Genomic DNA, 14,376 nt, shown 5'->3' with positions numbered 1-14,376 from the left:
GTTAATGGCTTAAGGACACACCTTGCATCTGCCACGTTTTGTAGGCAGATATTTCTCCAGTCCTGCCAGGCCCCAAGGTCCAGACAAATCTCTCCCACCTGCGGTCCCGCAGCCACATTATAAAATGATCATTCAGAGGCTTAACATTAATTACAAACTGTATAGCCTATGGCTTAGGCTTCTTGCTAGCTATCTCCCATAATCCAGCTCAATCCGCTTCCGTTCATCTGCCTTGCCACATGGTTTCCTGCCTTACTGGTACTTTCACATCTTGCTTCTCCTGGCAGTGGCTCGCAGCGTCTCCTCAACCCCACCCTTCTTCTCTCACTATCTCTTTTGGATTTTCCCACCTGGCTCCATCCTGCCATGCAATAGGCCAGTGTGCTTTATTTATTATCCAGTGGGAGCCGCACATATTCACAGCATACAGAAAGACATCCCACAGCAATCTTTGCTCCCTATTTGATTTCCTTCTTCCTTTCCTGCACTTCTTGGCATGCCCCAGACAAACCATTTGCTTTCACAGCTTGGCCTTTAGGGCAGTTTCTAGGTGAACCCTAAGCAGGGCTGAATGATGCCCTGGGCTTCTCACGAGTTTGAAGTCTGGCCATTTGCATTGCTCTTCACCTGCTCTGCACAGCAGGTGAGAAATCAACGATGCCTCGTCTCTGCTTTGCCCTTGGTCCATCGCTACTGAAGAGCTTTCTCACTCATGCACCTGTGCACACATCCTGCTGTCCCCCAGGGAGTAAAATGTCTCATTGGGCAGCAAGCCTCCTGCAACCAAGAGTTACTCTGAATGTGGCCCAAGACAAAATAATAAACTTACTTAAATCATTATGAGATTTTTTTTTTTAACCATCGATTTTTTAGCTCAATTGCATGGTTTTTGAGCATGAAGTTTGTTGATAGTGTTTCATGGTGTCAACAGACTGGACATAGGCAGAAGTAAGGATCTCTGTTTGCTTTGTCCAAATTTTACTTAGTATGTTCCAAAGTCAAAGACATCATCAGGTTTTGTAGAGTTTTTCATGTACGTATAGGTATGCGGAGCAAGGCGAGGTACAAGCGCAGATTCATGAGCATACGTGTGCACATTTGTTGGATGGACAGTGGTCAAGGTCAACCTTGCTTGTTGTTCCTCCTATGTTGTCCAATTTTTTTTTAGGCAAAATCTCTCTTAGGAACCTTGCTATTTTAGGCCAGGCTGGCTGGATAGTGAGCCTTGTGGAGTCACCTCTCTCTACCTCCCCAGCACTTGGGGTTACAATTCAATGCCACGACATCTAGAATTTTACATGAATGTTTGAGTCAAACTGAGGTCCTCGTGTTTTTAAGTACTTTACTGATTGAACTATGTCCCTAAGTTCTCAATCCCACCACCAGAAGCTTTTTAGAATGACTACTTTCAAACAAGTACTCTGGAATAGTAGGAGCAGTGTTTGCTTAAGACCCTGTCTCGAAAAACCAAAAAAAAAAAAAAGAACAAAAGAACCTATCTTTTAGGAAAATCTATTTCTCATGTCAGGACATTTGGCTTCCTTTGGCTTAAAAAAATAAATCTCCCCTCTTCTTTGGTGTATCTTCCTTCCTTCTTTGGATTACATCCTAAGATTTTAATCCTTTCTTGAATAAGGTGCTGATCAAGACATTGAGAGAGGCATCAGATGTTTTTCTGATGGAACAGGACAGAACTGGAGCGTGGGCGCAAGCCTGGGTGGCCATGGGGAATCAGGTGTGGGTGAGGTGCAGAGACAAGGAACCCGAAGCCCAGCCTCAGCTTCGATCCCCACCATCACACAGAGAGACCCCAGGGACCCGTCCCCGCTGATCGGCCTCCTCCAGGAGCACACCACAGCAGGCAGCAATGGACCACACAGCCTGTCTCTTGGAGGCCCCACATTTCACCATCCCAGCACCGTGGAGACAATTTCTACACTTCACTTAATGACACATCAAACAAGTTGAAAAATTATATTTCAAATGAATCCATTTGTTTTTTTGTGTTCCATTTGCTTTTTTAGTCCCCTGTCCTCTACTTTTTGGAAGTATTTTTTCTGCAATGACAATTCTCTATTTTGTCCTCAAGCACACCTATCTATCTTGCCACTGTATACATCAGTGACAAGGTCTATATTCTTTTATGTATTTCTCATCTACCATTTTATTCGTTTTTCATACTTCAGTGTGTCTGAAGGCATGGGGGGGGTTCAATTACCATTTTTCTTTCATTCCACCCCATTTTTCCTATGTAGACATTGCGCCTTCCTGCATTAGTATTTTCTAAGCTTTCTCCTCACATTTTCTCTTCTGGTGTACAGTGTTGGCAATTATGTCTTGAGGGTTTTCTAACAGCGATTTCTTCCCTTTTTTAAAATATCCATCCTCATCCCTCTTGTGGCCATGGACCACAGCCCTCAGTTATAACCTTAACCGTGGCCTCCACTCAGGAAGGTTGTCAAGTTGATAAATATTGATATCTACCCCACCATTTTACCACCACTTTTCTGCTAATGCATTTGGTTGGCATCAATCAGCTTCTTTGGCTTCTGTGAGTGCCTGGTGTGGGAACTGGTCCCGATCTGTCACTTATAAGTAATCTGTTCCACATTTCATCAAGAGCATAGAAAGAGAAAAAATATGGAGGAGAAGTAGAGGGCAGAGAACCGGAGTGGTCCAGGGAAAAGAGAGATGGGGAAGCCCACAAAGAAGAGATGGGGCAGAGGAAGTTTACAGCAACCCAGTTAAAAAGAAGGGTCCCTCCCAGGAATACCCTTGGTGCTGGGGACATCAGTAGCAGCAGTGACCTGTATCCTGTCTGGGATGTTAACCTGCTTGTCTCATCCAATAAGGCTCCCCAGGGATGAAGATCTACATTGATCCCTTCACTTATGAGGACCCCAATGAAGCTGTCCGGGAGTTTGCCAAGGAGATTGATGTATCTTTTGTGAAAATTGAAGAGGTCATCGGAGCAGGTATGCCTCTCCCCTCCCCTCGTCTCTGTTTTCCTGTTGTCCAAACACTGTCTTCCTACCGTTCTAGATGTCTTTCATTCCTTTCAGAATATAAAACTGGACCACTAGAATATGCAAGAGTGTTGCTCAGAATCTTTGGGGACCTTGGTCACAGTGGCTAAGCTTGCTTGGGAAAGCACAGGCTTTGGCTCTAGTTTTCAAAGATTCAGGAATAGCTATGGAAACAGACCAGGAAACTCAGATAAGGAGAGAGATGTAGCATACTTAGTCAAAGATAGGAATAAGCAATTTAAAAAGCTGATCTAGCATCACACTTGCTGAAAATGGCATCTCAATGACTTTGGGCCAAGACTTCTCCCCCCACTTTGAGTTCTCCTTTTCTTGTGCTCACACACTTGCATCCAGACCGGCATCAGAACAGAATCCCAGCCTGGGTTAGAACTAACTGCTGGGGTGCTCCCGAGAAATCACACCAAAAGACTGATCTAGAAAAACTCATCTTTCTTTAACAGGTTGTAGAGCCAATCTGTCTATAGACCCAGCCTAATTAATGTAGTGTGGGTGAGATGCTTTAATGTTAGATAAAAACATTCCTGACATCGTTCCTTTATAAGTAATCTCTTTATTTCTTTGATTTGGGTCTCCTTCCAGACTTTATTTGTTTCTACAACATTCTTTGTCCTTACTTCTTCGGTTCTTATTAGCCATTGCACAGGTTGTCCTCTTCATTGCTTCTGGCACTGAAGTGCTTGATTCGTGTCACTGGACAGCCATAGAGTGGCAGGTCCCAATAACATTTTAACTCAACAAAGCACGTTTAAGCGACATCCAGCAGACAGCCACTTCATATATTATCTTTAGAGGAAATGTCATAATCCTTCCACTCATTCCTTCTCTAAATGTACCAAAGAGTCAAAAAACCACTTATGGAATTGGGCGTCACATTGGGAAGGATACTCCAGTAGGACACCATCTCCATGCTTTGGGTTCCTCTTAAGTGCTGCATCCTTGCCCCTCCTCCAGCTTCACTGTGGAAGGCCCTGGAACTCTCCCTGTCACGACACACCACCACCCATCCCCAAATCCTAGGGAGTTCTAGCTGGCCGACTAGAATCTTATCCACCAGGGTCTCTACGTATTTCCCATTTACTATCATTAAATGTTTTACTGAACCACGACTTTCACTTCTGTGTCGATAATTTTCCCTGACTCTTTAGACACTGACATATTTAAGGATCACGTGTTGGAAGGCTGGGTACCAGATGAATTGGATTGCTCTTACAGGCTCTGATTTCTCGGGGAAACTTAAGAGTGTTGAGGAGGCGTGCCCGCTGTCCTGCACTCTGTTTGCCCGTGTTATTAATTGTTGTTATGGCTCGCAGTAATGGTGCTAGTGATTTTAATGTGGTTATTTATGTCATGTGCTTAGAGTGATGTGTTCTGGACTGCATTTCATCCCAGACAGCACACATCAAAACCCCTCCTGCCTTTGTCAGGGGACGAGTAAAGAGCCTTCTCGCTTTATGATCCTGCCAGGGAGCTACAATTTGGGGTGAGCTCACCAACTGCCAGATGCTCATAAAGGGACAATTGATGGCCCCACTCTATCCTTCACCTTCCATCGTGGGTAGCGTTTGCCACTGCTGCTGTGTTTGTACATTCTGCTCAGAGGAGGTTCAGCGTTTTCGGTGTGGCTTGCATGGTATTAAGAGAAATGCATTTAACAGATTACACGATACTCAGTACTCAGCGGCATGGCATTAAGAATTGTGTCTGGTCCCTGCTGACCAGCTTCTACCAAGGCTCATCTGCTTGGGATTCAAAGCCATCCCGGGGCTGATCCCTGTGGGTCTTAACTCACTGTTCACAACTGGATGCAATTTTAACACGAGACACTCTACCAACACATTCCCTTCCCCCATACCCTGCCTCCCTGAGACTGGCTCCCCCTTTTGCTAATAAAGAGCTTGGTAGCCAAACAAAAAGCAAAAAGTAACAATTACACAATGTAATTGACAATGTTTCTCTTAGCCACCCAGAAGCTCTGGTGCAGAAAGAGAAAACTGGTTTGCAATATGGAAAAAAAATATCAAAAACAAAAGCAAAAGCCGCAAAAAAGAAAATCAATGGTCAACCAACCTTCCCTCCTCCCTCCTTTCTCCCCTTTCTCTCTTCCTCCCTTCTTCCCTCCCTGCCTCCCTTCTCTTCTTTGTCTCCTTCCATCACAAAGCTTTCAGTGGATACTTTCTATACTCTGAAGAGGATTTCCTAAGAAGCATAAATGGCTCCTGGGCTCTAAAGGCTGACAGGTAGCGGGAAGTGAGCAAAGTGGTCACAGTCAGCTATTTCACACCATCACGGTGCAACCACAGAGGAGCCACTGGGTCCTTGCGGGGTGTGGGTTGTTCCATGGGCTGGGGGTCCTGGGAGATCAGGAGGGCTCCTGTATTTTTTTACTTTTCGTCTTGTGACCAGACACTTGATAAGAAGCACTTAAGATTGGAAGGGTTAATTTTGCCTTATGGTTTAAAGAAGGCTACAGTTCATCATGGAGGGATGACAGAAGGAGCATGAAGCACCGGTCAGGACATAGAGAGCAGCTGGGAGACAAACATGACCGCTTGCCCCCAGAGATCCACTCCTCCAGCAAGGTTCCACCTCTTAAAGGTGCCACAGCCTTTTTTCCCCTTCCAAAGTGTGTTAGTTTCATGTTGCATGTGAGTATTTTGCCTGAATGTATGGGCACCATGGACATGATTAGTGCCCACAGAAGTCAGAAGAGGGTATCAGATCCCCTGGGAGTGGAGCTATGGATGACTGTGAACCACCATGTGGGTGCTGGAACTTGAACCTGGGGCCTCTGTAAGAGCAGCACGTGCTCTTTGTTTCTGCAGCCCCTCACCCCCGACCTCTTAAAGCAGCAGCCAGCTGGGACCAAGTATTCAAGTAAATGAACCTATGGGGGCATTTTACATCCAAACCACAAACCGAACTGCACAAAAGAAATAACCTTCAAGCTGAAAACTAGTAGAAAAAAGCAAGGTTTTGTGAAACACATTAAAGAAGTGGTTCTCAACCTGTGGGTCTTGACCCCCTTGGGGTCAGGAGTCACATAAGACCATCCAAAAACATATGTCTACATTATGATTCATAACAGTAGCAAGATTATAGTTATGAAGTAGCAATGAAAACAATTTTACGGTTGGGGTCACCACAACATGAGGAACTGTATTAAAGGGACACCACATTAGGAAGGTCGAGAACCACTGCATTAGAGACAGACAGTGACAGAAAAGGAATGCCACACGATTCAAGGAGAAGGAACATTATGTTCCAGTTGAGGCATGCTGGACTCAGCCTGCACTAGCTCACTTGGGCTGACTTTGTGTACCTCTTCTCAGCTCCGTGTGCAGTACCATTGGTGCTCACCATTGGCTGTTAGAGGGACATTGAATTGGCAAACACTGTTAGCCACGAGCTCTTGTTTCTCCCTATTTCTTGTTTTTTTGAGGGAGCTAGTAGTGGCACACTGTGGTAGTTTGAATGTAATTGGCCCCCATAATCTCATAGGGAGTGGCACTATTAGGAGGTGTGGTTTTATTGGAGTGGGTATGGCCTTGTTGGAGGAAGTGTGTCACCGTGGGGGTGGACTTTGAAGTTCTCTATACTCCGAATACTGCCCAGTGAGTCAGTTGACTTCTTGTTGCCTACAAGACACAGTGTTCTAAGCTTCAGCTCCACATCTGGCTGCACACTGCCATGCTCCTGTCATGATGGTAATGCACTGAACCTCTGAAACTGTAAGCAAGCCACACCAATTAAATGTTTTCTTTATAAGAGTTGCCGTGGTCATGGTATCTCTTCACAGCAATGAAAATCCAAAGACACATACATACTACCCTACATCTCAAAGAGTGTACAAGGAATGCCACCCCATAGAAACATGCAAGTCTATTTTAAAGAGGTTACCAAGGCCTTTGCCTACCAAATATGGAGCTAGAGAAGGAGGTTGTGCTTGTTACAAGAGAGATTAATTTTAGTGTTCAGAAAAACCTTTATTCATTAAGTCTGCAACTGTGGTAGATGATGGGAAATGTACTCAATGTTTAACAGTCTTTGCCATGGGAGAGTATTGTCAAGCACAAAACACAATGCCACACTCCATGAAAGGAAAGAAGAGGTTGAGAGATGAGGGGAGGACCATGGGGAGGATACAGCCTTGGAAATAGGAGGAGAGGCTTGCTGGCATAGAGGACTTGGGGAATAGAGACCTGAGTGACCACTGAGGACAAATATCTTAGATGGAGTAAGAACAGAGAGAGAGCAAGCTGCTGGAAAGAGTCTTGTGGGTTAGTTTGGAGAATCAGGCTGGCCTAGAGATGGAACAACTATAGCACAGATTTTTCCAAGGAAAAAACAGGATTCTGAGCAGATTGAGCAATAGGATGGCATTCAGAGAGTGGACCATGGTAACTGCTGTAGGTCTGATGGGAAGGAGATTATGGGCAAGAGTGGGTAAGCCTTCTGAAGCCTGGAGACAAGCTATATGACTTTGTCTAGATGTGGGAAGAGGTTCTGAGAAGGCTGGTTCTGGGGTAAAGGGTGGGAAATGGGAAAGAGTGGGTAAGCCTTCTGAAACTTGGAGACAAATTATATTACTGTCTAGATGTGGGAAGAGGTTCTGAGAGGGCTGATTCTGGGACAAAGGGTGGGAGATGGGAAAGAGTGGGTAAGCCCTCTGAAACTTGGAGACAAATTATATTACTGTCTAGATGTGGGAAGAGGTTCTGAGAGGGCTGATTCTGGGACAAAGGGTGGAAAGGGAGATGAAATTGACATAACTAGATGTCCAAGCTGGAGTAGTATGGCAAATGGATCTACTATGAGGTTTAGTGACTGGAGTGGATTGGGGCAGTTAGCATGGAGGCTGGGCCCAGAAATGAGGACCATCAGGTTAAGTACCAAGAAAGCAGAGTAAGGCTGCTTGGCACCTAGGCTGTGGAAGTGTCAGTTATGCATGTGAGTGAAGGTCAGTGGAATAGAATCTGGAAACTACGAGACAGGTAAATTGCATTAACCTCAAAGTATCTTCTAAAGTTGTTTAGGATATTGAACAAAAGAATGAAAAATATTCATTGTAGAGCCTGGTGTGACACCAATCAAGAAGATGAATATGTCATTAATATGTAGTTGTTTGAGTCCACCTATCCTCATGGGGCTCACAGTTATATTAGAAGGAGAGAATACATGTGCTTTTACTAACCTGGGACCTGACCTAGTGTGTGGAACTTTGTTGTTAAACTGTATGTTTCTCAGATGTGCTGATGATGGTGGGTACTTGGAGGAGGTACTTGTATGTGGCAGGGTAAAAGTTTTGGGAGCTAGACAGAGTTTGCGGGAATGAAGAGAGAGACTAGAGAGATGGAATAAGGTCAGTGCACATCTGAAGGTGGCTCACTGGAGTGAGGGACAGCTAATCCATCCCCTCCCTCATGTGGACAATGGGGTCAACTGAAGTCACTGTAGAGGAGGCAACACACCACTCTGGTCTTGATGGAGATTATCAGCTCATGGTTGTCATGGGTGTGACTAATAGGAGTCACCTTATTGGTCACTTTCGGCTTTTTGGTTAATTTTGATCAGTTGGACTTACCTAGAGCATCAGTCAGGGCTGCCGTATATGTTCTTACAGAATTAAAAACACTCCTGTGCTCAGTTTGCTACCCGTGTAGCCTGAGCATATGGCTGTTAAGTGCATGAAATTGTAGGTAGGGCTGTCATTAGAGGTGTTTTTCAGGGGAGAGCATGCTAACTGTAGTTCAGTGAATAAATGCCCATCTCCGGTAGCTACTAGTACAGTCCTTCCGCCATAGATGATTATGTACAAGAAGGCTGCTTGCAGGGGAGGACTGGGTAAGGGAATGGATGCTGTATACAGATGGATGTGTGCTCACTATGTGGGGTTGTTATTTTTGGATGAATCTCTGCAGAGAAAGGTTCCTTGCTAACCTGACACACATGGCATCATTTAGAGTGAAGATGGGCAACATGAGGGTAGCAGGAAGGGTTCTAGAAGAGGACCCCAAGGAGATGTCTCCAGGAAATATAATTAAAGTGTGCAGCACGTTCTTAGCATGTGCTGTGTGCCTGGCCCTACCCTGCATGCTTCACAAGTACTGTGCATTTAATCCTTGTAATAGCCTGTGAGTCAGAGTTGGTGTTTACGTGTGTACGGATTTTTTAGACTGGTGAGGAAATCAACATGCAGAGGATGGCTTGCTGCAGGCTGTGCTGCCCTTGAGTTAATGATGCAGCTACAATTTAAACCCAGATGCAGCTGATCCAGAGCTGGTAAATGAAACCCCTGCACTCGCTGCCACTTTCGTTGCTGTGGAAAAGAGCAGCTAAATACACAGTCATTGCTTCTGATGGTAAACTCTGCCTAGCAGTTGGAGTACCCAGGCCTTTTTGCTTGGAATTACAATACAGCCTTCCAATTCATTATCCTGTGTGGTAGTACTGTAAAAACTGTCCTACGGTCCCTGGAAAAAGCATACTCTTCATAGAATACACTCCACACTTGTCTGGTCTCTCTTGTCTCTGTCTCCTAAGGTAAATAAGGCCCCAAATATCTTTAAATTTATACTTATATATGCTTAATTATGAAAATATCATCATTGTATATACATATGTAATTCCATGCATGTATGCATATGTAAACAGATGTGATACAGAAGCATACTGTTATCTAACAACCACAAAGAGTTATAGAAAAAGAGAAGTCCATTCTGCCCTCATCATCTCACTACATTCTGTAAACACTGTAACCATGAAGCCATTCCATCTCACGTACTTACTATAGCAGCCTGGGTAGTGGACATCAGAGGAACTCTGCCAAAAGGATGAAAATGGCTGTGATCAATTAGTAATGTCTGTCCTCTGTGCATGGCCAGGGGATGGTGAGATGCATGCCATAGTCCTTATCACTCTTGTGTTTAGTCATAACCTACTTCTCTTGCACAGGCTATTGTGTTGAAACTTGCTTGAAACCATTCTTTCCAACCTAGCTTAAATTTATTCTTTAAAAGTTCCTTATCGAGGGTATGCCTGAATTAGTAACTAGAATTTCTGCTTTCCATTTCCCCCCCAAGGCAGTTTGAGACTTCAAAATGCTGCTAGAAAAGGGGGGGCGCAATTGTGGGTGTAGATTTCTGCTGCATACAGCCAATAGCTGCTGCTTGAAGTACCTGCTGGCAGGTTGGATGTTTCATTTCCAAAAATTGAAAATTCTTCCCTTCTGATTTTATATATAATAGTTGAGGTATTTAATGGTGCCGAAACACTGTTTCTCTCTTCCTCATTTTGTCAAGGAAGATAGGAAAGAGGCACTGGCAAGGCTGCAACTTATAAGGAATAGTTTCCACAGCTGTCAGGGAGGACTGTCAGAGGAGCCAGCTAGAAGGCATTAACTGACAGCCATGAGGAAGTGCTTCTCAGAGGAGAGCCCAGCATCAGAATCACTTGGAAATGAGCTAACATCCAGATTCCAGGGTCCTACCCACCAAGCCTCTGCTCTAGTAAATCTGGTAGGACTCTGGCAATCTGTGTTTTCTAACAAGTTCCAGATAAAGATGCTAGACAAGACACGCTGAGAGCCACTGAGTGCCCTTGGCCTCCATACTGGCTGGGTGCTGGAGCTGAGCCCTAAGCAAATAGATATGAGGCTATGGGGGAGGACCTACATCAGTTGCAGAGATGCATGCTGATCAAAGTCTACCCAGACCAAAATTAGGCTGTTTATACCTACTGTAGATAAGAATCTTCACCAAATAACCAACTGCAAACACTCTTCAGCTGACCTGGTTCCTCCTATTCATACCCAGATGTGTTGAAATATTATTATATGTGTTGAAATATTATTATATGTGTTGAATTTTATTATGAAATTTAAAAAAAGTGTGCTCCTGATGTTGAGCGTATACAACAGGGAAGTCTTTAAGATTTCAGATCCTCACACTACGAGGCACCATCAAGTTCTGTTCCAGTTGCAGGAAATGATCAGAAAGCAGAAGTAAGGATGAGTGCAATTGGTTACTTGGTTTGCTCTCTTGCTTGTTTATTGTTTGGACTGAGTCTCACAGCACAGTCCAGTCTGTTTACAACCTGTGTTCCCCTGCCTTCTGCATACCACGGTACCCAGGCAAGTGCAGTTTTTGAAATTAGTACCTGAACTACAGTTAGTATATAAGTTAAAGAATACACGTGAGTAGCACTTTCTTAGGTCATACATGACACAAGTCCTGGATTTTCCTTGCCATTAATAATGGCATTATGGCCATGGGCTTCCGCTTCCCTGTGAGGCTGTGGAAATGCTAAATGGCCAGAGACCCCAGATTTTACCATGTAAGACTTGGCTGGGGATATCCTCCATGTTGGGGTTCCTGGCAAAGGGGCTTTCCACAGCCTCTGGCATCTGTTGCGGATCAGGTACCTCTAAGTCTTGTAGGGATACAGAGACCTATGTCTCCTCCCCTTTACTACCCCTAATGTCCCCCAAACACCCTCTCTCCTCATTCCTGTTTCTTTGGTTATCACTCACCACCCACATGCATCCTTAACTATTTGACAATTAGAGACCCATATCTTGACTTCCAGGAAAGGGAAGGCAGCCTTCTGCTTCTTCCCATTATACAGGGATGAGAACATTGGGTCCTGGAGATGTAGGGGCCAAGCCAAGGTCTGTTGACCAGCTTGCAGGTCGGAGTAGACATGGCACTCCCTCCCCCACCTGCTCCATTACACTGAGGGGCCACTTAATTATGGGGTATCTCTGAGGGGGCACTGATACTGAATGAGTTACTTTGCAGTTGGTGCTTTGAAGGCCTCCTGGCTCAGAAACTACTAGGTTTCTCTAATTTTCCAGAATCTCCTCTCTTTACTCCACTGCAGAATAGATCTCTGAGCACTAAGGTCACCAGCAACTACACCCACCTCACCCTACCCAAGGAGAACTTTTTTACCCAAGCTTTTCTTTTCTTACTTTTTCAAAGAGTGAGCTGAGACCCCCACAGAAGGTGTGATCTGTAGCTCCAGCCTTAGAACCAACTTGGAGACTGGTTAGCCATAAAGATCAAACAGTGAAGCAATCTCATCTACTATGTCCTGGGGGAGACAACTCAACAGCATGCTTTCCTGGTTTGCTTTCCTCCCTGGTCTTCTTCCTCTCCACTCACATCAATAAAGCCTACACGGTGTTCCTGGATATGTGCGGTGTGAGGCAGCCCGGGCTTCGGGGAGTCCACTAATCTGTTTGCAGGATGCTGGAGGTTATAGTTCTCAGCCTTGGCCACACCTCAAGAGCATCTGGACATCGAGGAATGTGGGCAGTGCAGCTAGGCAGGGACCCATGTTCAGAAACGTCTCCACTTCAATTTTATGCTCTCCTGTCTCCACCTTGAAATCCTTCATAATTTTTGAGCAAAGGAGACCTATATTTTCATTTTCTGCCAGGAACTGAAATTATATAGCCAATCCTGTAGGCAGTTTTTAAATATATAAATTCCCAGGCTGCACCCAGATCAGTTTCTCCGAATCTCCAGATGAAACCTCAGTCTTTGTACTCTTGTTGCAGGGACAGCTAACTTAGAACAGTTTCTTAACTGGGATGTTTGTGTGTAAGGTTGGGGACACATCCAGTTTATCTAGTGCATTTTCCCAATTACACACACAGACTGATAAATATTCTGGTTCCGCCTAACTCCCAGGTAAGAGTCTTGGATGAATGGCATCCACTTATAGAATTATTCTGAGCTGGGTGATAGCATATGTCTGTAATATCAGCACTCAGGAGGCCAAGGCAGGGGACTACTGACAATTTAAGGATGGTCTGGACTGCAGACTGTGTCTCAGAAAGGAAGACTGAGCGGAGGCCAGAAGGAGAGAGGAAAGGAAAGAAGATGAGGAAGAAACTCTGCTTCTGTCCTCTTACCTGGATACTGACTTGCTGGGATAGTCAGTGCATCAGATAGAACTGCTGGAAGCTGGCAGCTGGCAGGATGCTCTCTGAAATGTAACTTTTTATCCAGTGGCAAATGGTAAGAAATGAATCAAGTGTGGCCAGAGCCCCAACTCCGACATCCAGCTGTCTGGTTTGGGAACAGGCTTTTGGTGTCTCCTTGCTAATTTGCTTATTAGTAAAATGGATATTTTATTTGCAGGAATGTCATGGTGATTGAACAGAAAGAAGTATGCTATAGCAGCTGGCCAATAGATAATTATTTGTGGGCTATCTCTACCCAGAAGAAATAGTAGTATATGTGCTCCATAATTTCTCAACTATACCTTTCTCCTAAAGGAAGCTAGAACTCATTATGGCAACAAGAAGAAATACTAACCAATATTATTCAATTAGTGTATTTTTCAAATATACTATTTATATTCATAGTTATTAAATATTAGTTTACCAGAAGGATGGATTCTACTATATATGCGTGTTATATATGTATGCATATATATGTAGACACATACACATATATTGAGACACACATATATATAACAGGTCCCTGTTTAGTGTTTGACTTCAAATTTTTTGCATTTTAACTACTCAAGTTATGCTTATTATAGCAACTCAACATAAAATTAACTAAATCAAGTTTACTAATCTCTACTCCCATGTCCTATATCCATCTTTCTCATATAAGCATTTTTAAAAATAATTTGATGTTAAAAATACATCTGATATGTACTTTTCATAATTATCCTTTTATATTGGCATGCATCCCCTATGGGCACACACAGCAAATGATGTTCTGTAACTCACTTCCCTTCTCTCCTTCACTCAATATAATGTGAACATCTTTCAAAGTCAACATATATCACTCATCTATTACTTTCAATATTTCTAGATTGGGTATGGTGTTTTCCAACCATTCCTTCACATAGGCATTCAGCATTCATCTGCTGTGTATAAGCATTCTTATGTGTGGTTAGAGGCGAGTGGGTACACAGTGTTGGTATGTACGTTCATCTGTGTGTGCATGTGGAGATCAGAGGTTGATGCTGGAAATCTTTCTTGACTGTCCCTTACATTTTGAGGCAGGGTCTCTGTGAACCTGGACCTCACCAACTCAACAAGACTAGTTGGCCAGTGAGTTCTCGGGAATCCTCCTGTCTCCACCTCCCCAGCATTCCTATGGACATGTTTTGTTTTGTTTTTATCTAAGTGCTGGTGAACTGAGCTAAGATCCTGCTGCTTGAGCCACAGGTACTTTACCCACTGAGCTGTCCTGTCGGCCCCTACAAGCATTCCTTTACACACAGTGGTAAGCACCAATGCTTCGGCTTCTTTTGGATGAAGCAGTGATAAAATCTCAATCGTTTATGGTCAGAGTGTGGGCAAGGC

General features: G+C 44.1%; 1 protein-coding gene across 1 annotated transcript in view; it reads left to right on the top strand.

The window, feature by feature from the left end:
* The window catches only part of Ephb1 (EPH receptor B1), a 455,961-nt gene that overhangs the window by 379,610 nt on the left and 61,975 nt on the right, over window positions 1-14,376 (top strand). Inside the window, exon 10 of the mRNA XM_042281503.2 lies at window positions 2,853-2,975. Coding sequence (XP_042137437.1) covers window positions 2,853-2,975 — 123 coding nt within the window. The remainder of the gene's footprint in view (window positions 1-2,852; window positions 2,976-14,376) is intronic.

Source organism: Peromyscus maniculatus, chromosome 7 (assembly GCF_049852395.1).
Source record: "Peromyscus maniculatus bairdii isolate BWxNUB_F1_BW_parent chromosome 7, HU_Pman_BW_mat_3.1, whole genome shotgun sequence".
In the NCBI taxonomy this organism is placed as follows: Eukaryota; Metazoa; Chordata; class Mammalia; order Rodentia; family Cricetidae; genus Peromyscus; species Peromyscus maniculatus.
The sequence above is the reverse complement of the archived record's forward strand: the minus strand, read 5'-3'. Positions and strand labels throughout refer to the sequence as shown.